Source organism: Sparus aurata, chromosome 2 (assembly GCF_900880675.1).
Source record: "Sparus aurata chromosome 2, fSpaAur1.1, whole genome shotgun sequence".
Taxonomy (NCBI): domain Eukaryota; kingdom Metazoa; phylum Chordata; class Actinopteri; order Spariformes; family Sparidae; genus Sparus; species Sparus aurata.
The window spans coordinates 7,671,449-7,688,963 of NC_044188.1; the positions used below are offsets into that span (position 1 = coordinate 7,671,449).

General features: G+C 43.1%; 1 protein-coding gene across 3 annotated transcripts in view; it reads right to left on the bottom strand.

The window, feature by feature from the left end:
- Positions 1-17,515, bottom strand: part of LOC115574613 (neurobeachin-like) — a 228,094-nt gene that overhangs the window by 126,927 nt on the left and 83,652 nt on the right. For all 3 annotated transcript variants that reach the window (XM_030406282.1, XM_030406278.1, XM_030406270.1), the window contains exons 13-23: positions 16,560-16,728; positions 8,961-9,040; positions 7,903-7,965; positions 7,435-7,532; positions 6,896-6,988; positions 4,576-4,684; positions 4,407-4,488; positions 4,184-4,307; positions 3,299-3,491; positions 2,161-3,159; positions 120-337 (exon numbers count right to left, since the gene is read on the bottom strand). In XM_030406282.1, coding sequence (XP_030262142.1) covers positions 120-337; positions 2,161-3,159; positions 3,299-3,491; positions 4,184-4,307; positions 4,407-4,488; positions 4,576-4,684; positions 6,896-6,988; positions 7,435-7,532; positions 7,903-7,965; positions 8,961-9,040; positions 16,560-16,728 — 2,228 coding nt within the window. The remainder of the gene's footprint in view (positions 1-119; positions 338-2,160; positions 3,160-3,298; positions 3,492-4,183; positions 4,308-4,406; positions 4,489-4,575; positions 4,685-6,895; positions 6,989-7,434; positions 7,533-7,902; positions 7,966-8,960; positions 9,041-16,559; positions 16,729-17,515) is intronic.

Below are 17,515 nucleotides of genomic sequence, written 5' to 3' on the forward strand. Positions count from 1 at the left end.
AGATTTGATAAATGTCTCAAAATAGCACACACTACACGTATCAGAGGGTGAGTCTAAGTATCACTACACCGTGCTCACCCCCTTCTCTCTCTCAAGTGCACATAAACCACTTCACACACCTCCTCCAGACATGGACGTCACTCTCCAGTGCAAACAGCAGGTCAGTGAGCAGTCTCTGGTGCATGGCTGACCATTTGAACTCTGGGATGCGGAACATGGTGGTGCGTGGGCCGGGGCTGAACTGACGCCGCTGTTCCTCCGTCATGGGCATCCCCCTGAAGCCCAAATCCACACGTATGTCCCTCTCCATCTGAGAGGCAAGGCGGCCATGTAGACTCTGATAGGAGATCAATAAATCAGTGTTAAACAGAGTCATACAGTCACAGACAGACTGTCTACACACTAGTCTAATTCTTCTGTTGAGATCGATAGCGCAGCCTTAATGAGTCATAATGCTACTGTCATACTATTCACTAAGAATGATGAATCGCTAGATTAAAGTGAGTCCTGTAATAGCCTCTTCCCGCCTGCAGGTACAGAAAAAAAACAAAAAAAAAACGCACCAAGCTCAATGCAACCTCTAAACATAAGACGAATGAGTCAGCAAGGTCCTGCCAAAAATGCCTGTTAAAAAAGCAGCAGCGATGAATTGAACATGAGCAATTATGCAACAACGGAGAGAGGTTTAAAAATACACTCTGCCTCCCACTGGCCCTCCATCAGTGACCTAGTCTAGGCAAAAGAGCCTGACCTCTGAGAAAGAGCACAGCTCACATGAGAGGAGGGGAGCAATGAACAAATCCCAGGTGACCGTTGCAGGATAATGCCTTGTCTATTTCTGCCTTTCCGTTGGCTCATTCATCTATTCCAGCAGCCCACTTTCCTGAGTCTCACTGGGATGATGCCTGATGTGCACCAGGCCATTCTGTCCCCATTACAACCAGAGATGGGCAAAGGGAACAATCCCTATGGGTGTGTTAATATAGGACTGTGCACCAAAGGCCAACACGTCCTGACGAAGGAAAACAGTCTCCCTCCTTACTTCTATTCTGTGGCCCTGAGGCTGCTGTGTTTCCACACTCAAACGATATATTTCCCTCAGGCTAAACCCAATCGTTATTTGGAATCTAGAGAGGTCAAAGAACCTCTACTATTTGTTTCATGAAAAAACACATGTATAAAAATTATGATCTGTGATGGAATGTTAATAAGTACATTTGTATCGCAACCATTTTGGAGGCAAATAAAAAAAAATGTTGATTCTGAATGTTTGAAACAGTTATCATTATAATTTCCTGCAGTATCAACACACCCATTCCAGCTGTGCTTACTAGCTGGGCAGTGAGTTGACACACGCATCACCGCAGTGTGCACATAGGCCCGTCTCCTTCCACTGACTAATGATCTGAGAGAAGTCAATTAACTTAGAGCCTGTCGTTCATATATAATCAAGAATGTTTTGCCCACAATGTCTAATTTTTCCCCTGTGGTCTCAAACATGATATCATATCTGTGAAGGTATTGTATTAGAGTTAGAAGTTCCAGTACTGTGACAACACTAGTATGTATATACATGCATGAAAGTATATTCATAATCATTTTTTTCTTGTACTTTTGATACCTAGGTACATTTAATGTCAGAAAATTGTTTTTGAATCTTAAATGGTCTCTGTGGAACTTCTGTGTTGTGCTGGAAGCCAGTGGTTAGTTTAGAAAAATGGAGCCTGCTAACAAAAACTAACATTAGTCACTGTTGCTCTCTGTTGGTGGAGTGGAGAGAGGCACTGAGACGAGGCACTCGAGAACATGCATAAAGTCACATCCTTTGAATTGTTGAGGGAAAATCTGACCCGACACAAAGAAATCCACAGTGCAGCAGCATTAAACAACTTAAACAAATCATCCAGAGACTTATGTAGGCGACCGAGTCACAGTGTCACGTCTGCTCACATGTGGCCAATAGTAAAGTGACAAATTACTACATAGGGCCTCTTAAAGTAGATCCAATAGCATTTGCTTGAAGCCTTTTACTCAAGTGCTATTCGTATGGTTGACTTTCACTTTTACCAAAGTAATATTTTAACACAATATCAACTTAACAAGTATGACTTTTGTGTACTTTTCTTTACAACACTGATGATGATTTAGCTTTACACCAACCTGTGTTGTTGCTGTTGTCTGAATCTTCTTCTCCTTGTCTTTGCTCTCGTCTGATCTCTCTGTTTCAGAGTTGTTGCTCGTTGCATCTGCTGCACTGCCGGTCTTAACAGTCGAGGCGTCCCCTTCAGATGCTGCTGCAGCTGTGTTCTCAGTGACCTCTGGGCTTTTGGAGGAGGCCTCAGCATCGGTACCAGCCACAGAGCTGATGCCCTCCAAAGCTGCCTGTAGCTCAAACTCATCCTTCTCCAGGATGCTGGGTAAGGAGCCAAGCTCGGAGCTGCCTGTCATATGAGCGAGGAGGCTCAGTTCATCACTGGCACTGGTGTGGAAAGGAGGCTCTGGACTGGGCAGGACCAGAGGCTCAGCTGGACTCAGATCAGGCAGCAGCTTGTCTTCCATGCTGGCTGCCACCTTGCCAAACAGAAAGTTATTGCTGTTAGGGATCGTGTCCTTGTCATCATCGAGAGTAATGAGCGGAGGTGCATTCTGGTCATCCATGCTGGCCTTTGGCAACAACACGCTGTTGACGTTGCTGTTGAGCTTTTCCACGGCAGCACAATAAACATTATCCAGCAGAGAATCCACCTCCACCAGTGCCCCATTCACAGATACTCCCAAAGTTTCAGATTCTATATCCTCCAACTTAACCTCTGTAGCCTCCACCTTTTCAGCCTTGATGTCTACCAAAAGGTCGTGAACTTCGACCCTGACGCCGGCTACCGTACCCTCTGTTACTCTCAGACCCTCTTCTGGCCCTTTGCCTTCAGCGAGGAGGTTACGTGAATCTGCGCTCTCAAAGTCCTTCTCACTCTCGGGTGTCTGGGAGTTATCATCCATTTCTCTGATCTCCACGGTGCCCTTGATGCCAGTGGCCTGAGCAGACAGACCAGAGATTGTGCTGACGAAGCCCTTCTTCCCTTTCTTAATGTTCTCCTCCTCCTGACGCTGGTACTCTTCATACATCTTAGCCAAGTACTCTTTATGAGCCTCATACGTCACCTGTAAAATAAAGACACATTATAGACCATGTTAGCCATATATTTGTGATGCAAATAACTGTAAAAGACAAAACAGTTCAAATGTCTGCCTCAACAGCAGATGTCAGTGTTTCCTCTTTGTTGTACAGTACAGTACTCACCTTGGAGTGGGCTATGGAGAGTGTGTCCACCCACACTCGCCAACCCCCCCACTCATACTTGATGGCATGGTAGAGCAGAATACGGAAGATGTTGTACACCATCTCAGTGATCTTCTGCTCCTCAGAGTTTTTAGGGTTGATGTAGCCGAGAGAAAACATCCAGTCCTGCCAGACAGAGCACTGAAGCAGACACCTGCAACATGATCAGCAAATCATATCAACCACATGCAAGCCAGACAGTTACTCTGAGTAATTTAAGCAAACTCTCATCCTGTTTGGAATCAATGTTGGTGGTAAAAGGACTAATTTTCAACAACAGTCTGCTCTGAGCTTTTCCATCAAAATTAAATTATGTGTGAAGCCAATCATTCCCTCTGCTTCACCTTTCCTTGCGTCGAAAGAACATGTAGGCGCCATTTATTTTATAAAAAGGTTTTTTTGATCATTTGGCCACTCATATATTATTTGGCAGAAGGATCAAACACAACAAAATGGAACTTAAGCCAAGATGGAGGGGCAGCAAGTGAAAAGCCAGTTTGGATTTTTTTTTTTTTTTTAATTTGTCTTCACGAAGGCGTCTCTGTCTTTTAATTTTAGGCTAATTTTGTTGTTGATTTAGGTCAACGGTTTCCCAAGACTTCTAATTTAATTGCAATATTTTTAAAATGTGACTGTAAGAAGGAGATACGAGATGTGAGAGTGAAAAAGAGAAAAAAAAGCTTCAATGAGCAACTGTCAAAAACCGTTAGAGAACATGTGCGTGTCTTTGGATGATTCAGCACCAATATGAGCGGGAGGAGGAACAGTGTGCCTTTTTTCTCTTTCTCTTTGATACATTAATCAGTGAGATAATTAAAGAAGTGCAGTGGTTTAAGTTCCGCTCACCGTCTGTTCTCTCGGCTGTTGCTGAACAATTTAATCATGTCTGAGAGGAAGAGCCGCCGAACCTCCATCAGCTCGGTGCTGGGGGCGGAGTTCTTCAATGAGGTGGCTACCACCTTGAGAATCACTGCACACAAACACAGACACATACACACAGTGTCAATTTCACCAGAGAACAGAGCACTTTGGAAAGAATAAAACTCAATGTAGCACATTACACGCTTACTTGGGTTCTGAATCTTGACAGTGGAGTCGGGCTCAGGATGAGGTTTGTGAACTACCTGCGTGCACACCTGCTCTGTCAGAATCTGGAAACAGTGAGAAGACATCGGTCACACATTCTGTGCGAAGAGAACAATATTTTTGGGACGTTCGAGGGGAAAGCGCTCCGTTACCTCGTACAGGGTGTTGTAGGTGGTCACGGTCACAGTGTTAGTGTGCAGCATGAGCCTCTCTCCCAGGAGAGTAAAGAGGCTGTGTGTGTGCATGATCTCCACCTTCCTCCTGTGGATAAACACAGACGCACACACATAATGGTAAAGTGCCTTGTTTAGAGCTCCCTAAGCCAGTGAAAGGATCAGTGAGCGCCGTCAGCTTGCTTCCCTGCTCTCACCCACAGGGAGCCAGGCTCTGGAGACAAGTGTCAGGAACTGCCTGCTGTCATAAATTGGGTGAAATTTTGTTGGAGGTGTGTAGGATAACGAAGACAGCCTGTCACTAGGAATGGCTCCAAGATACGACACAGGCGTAGCGCAGGTGAATGGGTTCAACAGTGACAAACTACTTCTGCAAACAGCATAAGGGCTGCTGTCACAATGCTAAGCCAAAGGTGCTGCCACAGCCACAAGATGACTTGGGTCTTCTTTGTAAGCTGACATTTATTTTATTGTATTTTGTAGAGGCTGCCGTATTGGACACTTAGGAGAAGAGTAGCATTTGTCACAACTATAAATATGGAAATTTGGGTGAAAAGGCGGACTGATGATGCGTAGCAAGCTCAGGTGGAACTTCAGCAGGGCTCCTCAAAGAACGAGGCAAAGTGGGAAGAGAGGTCGAAACAAAGTCGCTCTCATTAATCCTGCTTATAGATCAAATTATCAGTTAAAGATTAACTCCAGTGATTTTGAAGTGTGTTTACAGGTCTTGGGGACTACTACTGCATATGTGAAGAGGGAGGTACAAAGCCTTTTGTGGCTTGAGAGCAATAACAAATCTGATTGGTAATGCAGGAACCAGAATTTGAAAAGCAGTCCACTCGTCCATCATTGCACTCCTGGAACACCGTTGGACTCATTATGGACAGTTTAAAAACATTGATACAGCAGATCCAGAGATATCACCGTTTTATTCCACGTCTTTTTCTTCCTTTACCCACAATGCAATATACCCACTGCCACTATCGGATAACATGCAGCTTCCTATGGAGCCACAAAAAGCTTTATATTACTCTTTTCACACATGCAGTAGCACTCGACTAGAGCTGTAAACACACTTTTATGTGTTAAGTTTGAGACGGCGTTCAAATGAAGCCATGCTGTTTAAAATATGAAAATTGGATGTATGTCATTCAGAGAGAAGAGATTTGGCAACGCTGCTGTTGCTGAGAGACAAGGTAATCACGCGCTTTAATTCTAACACTTCAAATTGACGTCATGCAGTTTTCAGCATGTTTTATTTTCAAGTTTATGAAAAAGGGGCTCAGTAACTGCAAAAGACAGAAGTTCGGAGCCATGATTATCTCATACACCCACCGCTTTTCATGCTTGTTTTGGTCTGCAAAGAGTGTTCACTAGCACCGCAAATCTGGAGACCACATGATGCTGATTCTTTGTTTTACCAACCCAGACTCAACTAGCATCTAACATCACTGCATAAATACAAATGACAAATACAATTATCAAAGCAATAAGATGGCCAGAGCACAGAACAAACATGGTTAATTATTTATGAGGTGCACTCAAGCTCATAGTGAACTTGGATGGTTCTTTAAAATGTATGAAAGCTATTAGAGTGAGGGGTGAAAGGCAGGCTTTCATGAAGCCCTCATGTCCCCTGAGGATAAAGGCCTTTCACCTGCGCCTGGGGCAGTCTAGCATACGTTTATGGCTGCACTTTCCCTCCATTCTTCAGGCACCAGTAACACAACAACACCTGGTGCCCCCGCCACTGTGAGAGCAGCACAATCCTTTCCCTGGATCTCGCATTCTGACTCATAGGCTCCCCACCATCCTCTCACTCCCTCTCTTCTCAGTAATGTGCAGCATGGAGAGGATACGCTGACATCCTAACAGGTAGTTCATAATTTATTTCGCCCAACTTGGACCTCTTCCACCTTTCTCTTAGGTGAAGTAATGGTTTCAAGGCACTATGCCAGGAATTCAGGTGTTCTACAAAGAAGTGCACCCTAATTTACAAATCTGCCATCCATTGAACAATTTTTTTGGCTCAGCTAATCCTACACTTTGTCAAAGGAGTGGCAGGTACAGATGAATCATATCACTGAATGTTAAGCCTGATTTACTGAATCTTCAGTTTCGTTGTCAACCTGGACAGTGCACGGACATGGAAAAGCTTAAACTGGCAAAACAACACAAAGGAGCTAACAGAATTAGACACAGACATGCGGCGATTCATTAATCTTTCGACTATTCATTACAAAAACACTTATGTGTGTAATTACAATCCACTACATAGTTATTGGATTCAGTTACTTACTTGTGGCCCAAATGCTTGAGGAAGTACCCGAGGACTTTGAGGGATTGTACTCGAATGCTTTCACTCTTAGAGGCCATGAGCTTGTAGATTACCCTGGAATAGACACAAGCAGCAAAAGCTGGCAACAGCACACTGTCTTGACAGAATAAAGTATAGCCCTGTTGATGAAAAGGCCCCGCACTGGTTAGCTGACAACCACTTTCCTTCAGGGAGAATTTACATTAGCATTAAATGAATGTCCTAATGAAAGCAGCGGCCCTTCCACAACCAATTCCTTAGAACCCACATGTAGTGCTTCACTGTGTGCATTTATATTTTATGGGATCACACGGGGTAAGTTCGATCATCCGCGTCATATTGAGAAATCAATGCGTTAATATTGTTACTTTTCCATGCATATCTCTTCAGCGAACGTATGAGCTAGTCATGCATACAGCAACAGCATGAGCGTGTCAGGTGCTTAGGTTTATTTCGTGGAATCACCTCTTCATTTTGTGCCCGAGCAGCAAAGGGACTGCGTCTCCCCCTGAGGGGCTTACCGTATTCCATTTCTCTGGTCGAAAGCGGGGATCATGGAAGCTGGATGCTCAGACATGAGGGCTACCACCAGCTGCAGCACATCATGCAGATTCTCATCCTGCAGACACAAACCAGGAGAGACGGATGATGAGAGATAAAAAACATAGAAGGAAGCAGGTGTAGAGAGAGAATACAGTCTTTGTTCTTGGCTAAGTCTAACTGCAGCTGCAGCAAAGATGTATGTGCCTTGCAACTGCAAAAGCCCCTGCTGAGCCCCTGGTCCACCTAACAGCAGAACAGGGGCAGTCGCTGGCCACTGCAAATTGAAATGATTCATTCCTCTTGCTGGGCATTTTAAATGCTGGAAAAAATAAACTTCTCCTGGAACAGCAACTCAGAAGATGAATGTGACCTTGTGGCTCAGCGCAGCAAAGTGGCACACTAAAACACTGAGTGAATTCACTTGGAGCAGAGATAGACTCATGTACCTCATGCATTGTTAACAAATAGTTCAAGATGCTCTGCAACTCATCCTCCTTCACACCACGGTCCTGGAATGAGACAGATAAACAATTAAATGAGGCACTAGACAAATATTTACAGAAGGGTCACTGCATTACAAATGTACAGTATGTTCGCTCTATATTCTGACAAAAAGCATCACAGGGTTTTTCAATTTGATAGAGCTGAAAAAAAGGTACTAGGAATTGCTGTGGGACGAACAACTGTGTGTTTTGGCCTGCATTGTGTCAATTTTTATTGTTGTGCTTGGATTGAGTGTGCAAGCGATGCACACGAATTTAGGTTTCTACAACAAAACAGATTGAACAGCCTGATAAGTCTTGTTTTCCTTGTTTGCCAAGCCTGTTTTCTGCCCAGTGTTAAAAATCCTCTTATTTCTGACATGCCCCGCAAAACCTGTTACAGAACGCGGCAGGGTAATTATCTGCAGAGATACAGCATGCTGGGATGCAGGCAACAATACACCGACTCAAAAGAAACAAACCAAATGTGTACCCTGTATTCAGGCACCCTAATACTTTTGTTATTGATGAGTGTATCATTTATATTTTAAATAATTCACCGCATTAAGTCAGTAAAAAACTAAATTCCAACGAATACCTTTCATACATTTGCAGAACCAAAAGTAGTGCCTTAGGTCTAACTTTGCCTGATAGCAGTCAGCAAACCCAGAGGGAGGCAATTACAATTAATTGAAGCAAAGAAAATCATCAATTTGTCTCATTTAAAAATCTGGAACCATCAAACGTTTGCTATTTTTGCCTGATAAATTACTTAGCTGATTAAATAATTATCAAAACTGTCACTTCTTAATTTTTGCTTGACTGACTAATGAATACGTTAAATTAGTTTCAGCACAACTGGTTTTCTTCCAAGCTGGCGTTCTCGAATTTATCAAGGCGCAGACGGGCAGAATGTTTTAAAGGATAACACAGGGAAAATTGACAATCTCCATATTTCCTCGCCACAGCTCAAAATCAAGCCGTGTGCGGGGCTGCGAGGCATGAAGACAGGTGGGACATACCTTCAGGATGAGTTGCTTGAGGAAGAGAAGCATGAACGCCCGCAGAGAAATTATTTCTTTCTGGGTCGGCCTTGGCCCATCTGCAGTTGGAAAGAGAGGGAGAGAACCAATCAGACTGAGACAGAAAATACTGGAACCTGATAAGATATCTTTTCGTCTCATCTTATTTTGTCGATGTTTTTATGTCTGCAAATGTTTTCTTTTTGAAGGCTTCTGATTATAAAGCATTTCACTCGATGTTTTATGCTTTGAGCAGTAAAAAACAAACAAACAGACAAAATAAGGACATTTCAAAGACGTCTTCAGTATGTATCATCAGCTTTGTACTGTTTCAGTGGAACCACCTTGAATGTGGGTATTAAAACTTTCAGAAGGATTTACCAACAATTTAGTCAGAACATGTGGCACACTGAGCCATTCTCCCACTTTATAAACACAGAGGAATTTGTATATTAACCTTTATTAGAACATATTTTAATTTACACAGATAAGCAGAAATATAAGAGTAACTTTCCAATTTCAGGGTATAGGTTGCTAGCTTGGAGATTGCTGTTGTTTCTCGAAGTGATGGGGAGCTTGACAACAGTACATGCAGATAACAGAGGGAAGGAGGAAATATGCACCCAAGGACGGGATTTATACCAAGAGCCTACATCCAGTAAATCAGACTACTGGTGAAGTGAATAACATCGATCATCTCATCCAAATTAAATGTTCTGCTATGGAACCTTGGGTCCTGGCATTCACATGGATGACATGTAATACCCATCCAAACACTTAGTACACCCATCACGGCACTGGCACTCCCCGAGCTGGACATTCTCAAACCAAAACACCAAATACTGCTCAGGGATGGCCCAAGTGATGTGATGAAGAGCTCAATCTGTTAACCTGGCCTTTCAAATCCTCCAGGTCCCAATTTGATCAACTCTCCATTGTATGTGTCAAAACAAGTTCTATAGAGGGTGGCCTCAACTCGCAACCCACAGTACTCAAGGAACCACCACCAACGCCTTGGTGCCAGACACTGAAGGACACCCTCAGGACTTTAGTCCTAGCCTCGAACAGGTCAGAGCCAAGTCGATCCAGTGTGGGGCCTCTATGGATCTGACGTGTTCTGGCACAACCCGAGGATACACAAACTGATTGGGATCTCAGGAACTTCAATGCCGGGTTGACGCCTTGAGCTTTTTGTCACAGTTCTGGACGAATTCTTAGCAGTTTTTGCGATGTTGCGGGGAGCATAACCCTGCTGGGTGGACCACTGTTATTGGGGAGTGCCATCGCCATGAAGGTTGTACTTGTTCTGGATGGTAGGTGCATTTCAAGATGCAACCATATGAATGCCAGGGCCCACGGCAGAATTTTCCATCATAACGAGATGATCAATGTTCAATGTCAACTGTCCTTTTAAGGTTTTGGTTGATCGGTGTAGGTTAAAATACATTCTACTAATTGTTAAATGTATAATTTCTACCCTGTTTACAAATTTGGAGATTGGCTCTACGCGCCACAATCTCACAATCGAATCTCACCAAAATGTATTTAGCATTCATGCTGCATCCAGTGTGTCTTTGTATCCCAGGTAGTCTCGGTCAAAACATTGCAGCCAGGCAAGCAGCCCAAGGTCGCCACAGTCACACCTGCCCATCACTCTCGCCAAGATCTCATTAAAACTACCCAGAATTCCTCTGCCAACTTAAGGTCACTTTGGCACTCTAAAGCCACACTCACAATGCAATCCATCCCTGTCATGAACCTCATTCAGCATCTGATGGGCTGAACGCTGTCAGCAGGCGTATGTGTGCTGTGCAAATAAAGAAGAATGACAGGATATGACAGAGTGGATTGATTGACTGTCACATCACAGAGCTGCTGCCGCTGTATCGGTTAGGTTGGCACGGGGATTAATTTTGGCACGGTCAGATGCTGTTCAATAAGCTGAGCTCTTTTGTTTTTAACCAAGAAGTGTTTGCACGTCCACTGAGCAAGCACACTAATGGGCTGCAACAACAGGCAGATCAATACAACACAGAGCTATTCATTCAGACACATCAGAGAATGCAAGATATGGAATACATTACGGCTTATAACAATGCAAACACAAATCTCTTTAAGATTAGCAGCACTCTCACTGTAGCACAAAGCCTTCATTTTGGCGGTTAGACCTGGCATATATTTGTTCATTTCTTATTCATCCAATAGAGCGAGCCAAGTAGAAACACAGGAACAAAATCTTTTATATTTGCAAAGGTATTAGACAACAGTAACTGGGCCAAACACAGCAGCAGGGAAAATGTCTTTCTTCACCTCTCGGCCCTGATAAACTCCAACCTCCACCTTGGCTGGACACATGTTCATTTGAAGTGGGGACAATGCCATGATGACAGATACAACGGCAGCAGACACCTGACCATCCTGCTGCTCGAACAGCAAATCAATGTAATCTATGACGAAGCTCCCTGAGGTTGCAGGAGGATGGCAAGTGCCGCTGCATCCCGACACTGATTAATAGCGAGAGAGGAAAAACCCAGTGCAGGGACACAGAATGACATGGAAGGGATGATAAGAACATTATTACCACGGCCACTGCATGCAAGTTATTCACAACCAATTATGCTCAGCAGCTCTGCACAGCTCTTGTTTCTCATTCACATATTGCTTTACTTGCTGCTTCCCAAGGGCGCCAGGAGAAAGAGTTTATTGAAAAACAATTTATGTCCGTGTGATTAATGCAGGAATCTATTTCAGCTTATGACTGATGATAATAAACTCACAGCATACACAATAGCACAAACCTTTAAATAAGAACAATTAAATTTTCACTCACTTAAACAAAAGCAGATAAAAAACACTCAAATGCATTAAGTATTTAACCGTAGTAACTTCAGCAGCGGCAATTGGTTTCCAAAATCCTTCTCAAGCATAAAGTAAAAAGCTGTGCCTGCTTCACCTGCTTTGTTTAGAGCATTTGGAGTATGTTGACTTTAAAGGCATACTCTACAGAATTTGCTGCTTGCTGTTGTTAAACACACCATTTGAAGATGCAGTCAGTGATTCTTGAGAATGATTATTAATGGTTGAGTCTTGGGTTTTAAAAATTGATTTACCAATTTGAAATCAATCTTCATCTGAATGATACAGATTAATAAAATAACAAGATTGATCCTTAAATGATGTTCCTTCACAAGGCTGATTGTTAACAATATTAGGAACAAGGTGAAAAGCTCCAACACCCGGAAGAAGTTTGGAGTATAAGAATCCATAAATCATCACAATTGTTAGACGGGTCCAAAATTGATTCTGGAGAAACAGATAACACATTGTTCTGTCCCTTGTGGTTGTGGGTTGGTAATCTGTATATTTTCTTTTTATTCCAAAGAACTACACATTTTTTAAAGTTCACAGGGGATAAAAATCACTGCTCAACCAAACAGTAAACACAAAGACTGTTTTTGCAGAAATACACACTAATACCTACCCTTTTCTGAGATTTTCTGATAGCAAATCTATAGTTAAGCCCCCCCTAAAACAAACCCTCTCAAACACGACTGTAACTACGGTGCTGATTGGTGTGAATTCCTAGTGGATTGCAATGGGCAGAGAAAATGGCTGAGATTCCGGGGAAGACATATTTTAAAATGGATCGCCCTCCTGCTGTAGGTAATTTTCAGAGTGGGTCTGGTCCCATTGATCTGCGCTTGATTTGGCAGGCCACTTTTTCTTTGTCCTTCTAAACTGAGAAATGACCAAACAAAGACACATACGACGAGGAAGAGAGCCAAGCACATAATGAAGTGTTCAATTATAGGGGACACAGAGCACACGTTTAAAGCGGAGCTCCTCCAGCTACCCACTCTGTTTCTGGAAGTGCCTCCTCTTTTTTTCCCTCAGGTCTTAATAAAGAGTGCTATCAAATTAAAGCTATGTATCATTCAGTTATACACAGAATCACTGCAGGCGCTCACAGACAGATGCCCATTGCTCAACTTTTTTTCAGTCTTTGATATGTGCTCATGAGCCACCACATAGTCTGTCTCAATCTCTATCATTCTCCCTTTGTCTTCATCTCTGCCCTGTCTCCGTTTTACTAAATAATGAGTAATGAGATGGACAGTTAACAAAGCTGTTTGGCCAGTCACCACTTTCAATTCAAGCCCCTTCTGTCTTGTTCCCTTTAGAAGAGAAATCACCATTGACAGACATGTAGGTGCTTCAGAGGAATAATCTTATCAAGGCCTGTGGTGGATTTGATTTGTGTGCGCCTTCATTTTGATGAAATATCTGATGTAAGACATAAATTACTGATTACAAGGAAGTCAGGGAACAATTTGTCACATGCATGCTCTTCTTTTAACGCTGCCTTGATTCAGATTTACACATTTACTCCTGGGAAATCCACCGGAGCAAACGGAGGTCAGAGAGAGAGAGTTGTTGAAAGAGATAGCCATTCATTTTTTTTGTTTATCCATTCACATTTGCCCCTTGTGCTGTATGCAATATTCATCGCAGTCATCGCAATCTACAGATATACCATGCAGGGTCTCATGAAAAACAACATGAGTATAAACTCATTATAGAAAAATAATGCTGCCCAATCATCACGTATGATCTACAAGAAGTGTGTGCGAGAACCCGCCCACTGCCTCCATTTTCTTCTCTTCTTATTTTGCGTGATCAGGTTTCTGGAGAAAGATAGTTGACTACTGAGTGTCAATCTCAGGCCATCAAACAATGACACTTTTGGTTGGAATGCATACACGTGAAACTATCGATCGTTTTATCAAACTTTTTCTGATTACCTGCCTACAGCTGATACATATTGCTATCATATTATTGCCCAGGCCTATATCCTTATGACTTTAGCATCTAATTATCTAAAAGGCTATAGTGTAAGAACAGTAATAACAGATGTAGGCGTATGTGTTTCAACAGAGTAAAATAAGAGAACAAATAGAAACACACCAATTTCAAACAACCTTGCATATAAGTGCACTTGAATGCAACATGAAGACCCTGTCCTGACCCTGCTGTGTGTGTGAAACCCCAACACAGACAGACAGACAGACAACAGAGGACAGAAGCAGAGCGCCTGTAAAATTACACGAAAACACACTACTGTAGAAACTCTCAGCATAGTTTTCCCTTCAGTTCAGCGGATAGCCTTTAGAGATTTACTCACTAAATGGAAAATCTGTCCCTATTTGGCACTTGGCAGCAGTTAATTTCAGACCCTGATACGCATCCACAGGAAAAACCATATATTTAAGCCAGCAGCTCATTTGGTCACGAGGCAAAACTCATGACCACTGGTGACTATAAAGCTCTTTCCTCAGTCTTAACTCACTCTTCACCATGGAAGATGTAAGCAATGCAATGCACTACTGCTGACCAATCTACCTGTTGTCCTCACTCACAGAGGCAACCCTGAGATTCTCACAACCATAAAGTGGCAATCTGTTGTTTGGCAGTGGACCATGACAACAGACTTGGAAGGGCCAACTCTCGTCCCAACCCCTCTGCACTCTGCTGAAACTAACCCAGTGTGCACTTGAGGGCATGGTAAGATGAAGCCAACAGGACTACATGATCAACAAAATAAAACCTTTTGAACAAGTTCCATCTCCCTTCCTACCAGATAGGTGACTTTATATGTCCGAGAGTCTTTTTAATAGCCAGGCATCGGTCAGCCAATAACCCTGCCCCAGCCTGGTACCCAACAAAGACATCAGCACTGATAAGCCACGACATTAAAAGGACACACAGGTTAAGAAGTAATCATTTCATTACAATGCAATGCTCTCCTGGGAAATCTTGGTTCCTGGCATCCATGTGGATGCCACTTGACAAGCACCACCTATGAAAACACAGATGTAGACAAAGTACACGCCATTACAGTAACAACGCTCCACAGTAAGAAAATGCTCTCTGCCACACTGCCAAAACTATGCAGAAAAAGGGGTCCACCTGGCCTTTAAATTCCCCGGATCCAAATCGGAATGAGCATCCCTTGGACTGATCCACAAAAACCCAACCACTCATCCAACAGGACTCAAAGGATCTGCTGGAAACATCCTGGTACCGGACACCTCAGGATACCCCAGAGGTCCTGGGTCCATGCCTCAGCGAGTTCAAGTTGCGTACAATCACAGGTCCTCAAATGTTACATTGCAACGAGAAATTCAGTGTTACTCTCTTCAGCTGTCCTTTTGCTGTTGTGGCTGATCAGTGTAACATTGACATGATGCGGAAACAACAGGAAATACACTGTATCACATCCTGTGTTTTATTCTGAGCTTGTTACAACCTGTGTTGACATCTCTGACTTAAAACAAATCATGAAACTAGTTGGTCTTGTGATGCTTTTGTATAAAGCAGAACTATACTGCAGTGCCTGAGGCTACACAGAGATTTCCTCAGCAAGTGATTTCGACATCAAGATCTATTATTAAAACAGTGGTGAAAGCAACAAAACACCTACCTAAAAGCCCCTCTGATGCCCAAACTAAATATTGAGCTCCAGTTTAAGCTTTCATCCCTTATTACATCTAGTTAAGTTCCTCCACACAGTATAAGAAGGGATCAGGGACACCAGACAGCATAAGTAGATGGAATAGGGAACGCATTAAAATCAGGAAAGGTGAGACTGAGGGGCCTGTGGACTGACCTAACATACAGATATGTGTTCCCGTATTATGCCATCTAACCACAGTCTACAGGTCACTTCCACTTTTAGTGGGAAATCAATTAGAATCACTCCCAGCTGTAAGAGATCAAAAATGTAGGCCAAGTGCCTTGACTTTGCATAAAAATAGGCTAAAATGCTGCTATATTCAGCCAACTCTGACAGTGCCTGCTGGAATTTGTTTTGTTTTTTTTATCTTGCAGTGTTAATAAATGGGATTTTCAGAAATTGTTAGTGTTGCTAATCATGCAGATGGAAGTTAAAAAAGAACACAAGCTTTCACCTTCAGGAAGTACATTTTATTTTAAGGCTTTGGTGCTGCATAAACTGAGCTCTCAGTACTATCATGAAACAACTACCTTTACTTCACACAGACAGTTTTCGAAAAGAAGAATGGAGAGCTACAAGGAAATGATAGTTCAAGGACACTTTCACTTCCAGCACAGTCTGCTTGGTGACGTACTGTTGTTTCATAGAGAGAGGATGCCAGTCACACTACTGGCCCAGGTTTCAGAGGCCTAACACCCACACCAAGCTCCATAGGGGGATGACAGTATTGATGTGGTGTGCCTGCCTCACTGTCATCTCCACTGATGGCCGCAGTCCTAACAGCTGACAGGCAGGAGCTTCCATGTGGGGATGAGTCATTTCAAATATGAGGGAGCTGCTGCCATTTCACAAAGACACTTTGATAGCAGGCCTGTGACTGCACACACTGATTGTGATTGGTTCACTCCCTATGATTCTCTCTCTAAAACACTGAGCTTTGACTTGGACGAGCCCTCAGACGGATGGAAAACAGTTTATATAAACAGAAAACCAAAACAAATCAAATAATGTTCCAAAGCGAAAAAGAAAAGCACATACACTTTGACGTATGCTGAAACAAATCCAAAATGCTAAAATATGCTCACCAAGACCCTTTGGCGTGATTCCGCTGCAGTCTGCTGGGTTGATGGCCCAGTAGTAGTACTTTAGCGAATGCATGAGCTGAAGCACTGTGCCCACTCGACGAATCGTGTTGTAGATGGTTGCCGTGCCAATGAACTCAGCAGAGAGGTATGTGTACAGAGATAGTTGTACCTGGAGAGGAAACACACATATAGATGTATTCATGTCATCCACGGCGCACTGCAATTAGTCTCTCGAACCACACACCCTTTCACACCAACAGAAACATTTAACTGCGTTGGATTGCACTCGCCGAGCCTTGCAGGTGTACAGCAGCAATGGCCACTGACCCTATATTACTCAATTTCATAATTGTCACAGCTCCACTCTGTTCAGAGATGATTAGCATGTCCTCTGTAATTAGCAGCAGACCTGACAAGAATCCTTAATCCCCCCCAGTCATTCCAGCTATAAATACGGGGCTTTTTTCTCATATGTCGTAAATTATAGGATATTAACAAGTCAAATGTGAGTCACAATGAAAGGCAGCGGTGTGGTCACGATGTTAGCATGATGTGATTTAGTTTGAGGCTACTGAAATAAAACGTTCGAGATAAGTGAACGCCATGCTGCCGGTAATGTAATTTCCACGAGAACAGAAAAGTAAAATGCACTCATAAAATCTTATTTGTCCACTAGGACAAGGTCAGTGAGCCCGTGTAATTAATGCATATTACATGCTCCCCCATTATTCACACAGCTGTACCCCATGCAGCACGTAGGGACGGAGGAAATGTGGACTTTGTTGCTTGTCCTCAGGGAAGGAGCGTGGCTCTCTGTGCCGTTGTAGCTAAAAGTGCTCTAACCCACTTCATTACCTCGCCGTTTCTCTCATTTTTCACTCCCTCTTTCTCTATGCTCTATTTTGGAGGAGTGTCGCAGGCAAGCCTTCAGACACTTTTGTATTTATTTCCTCCTT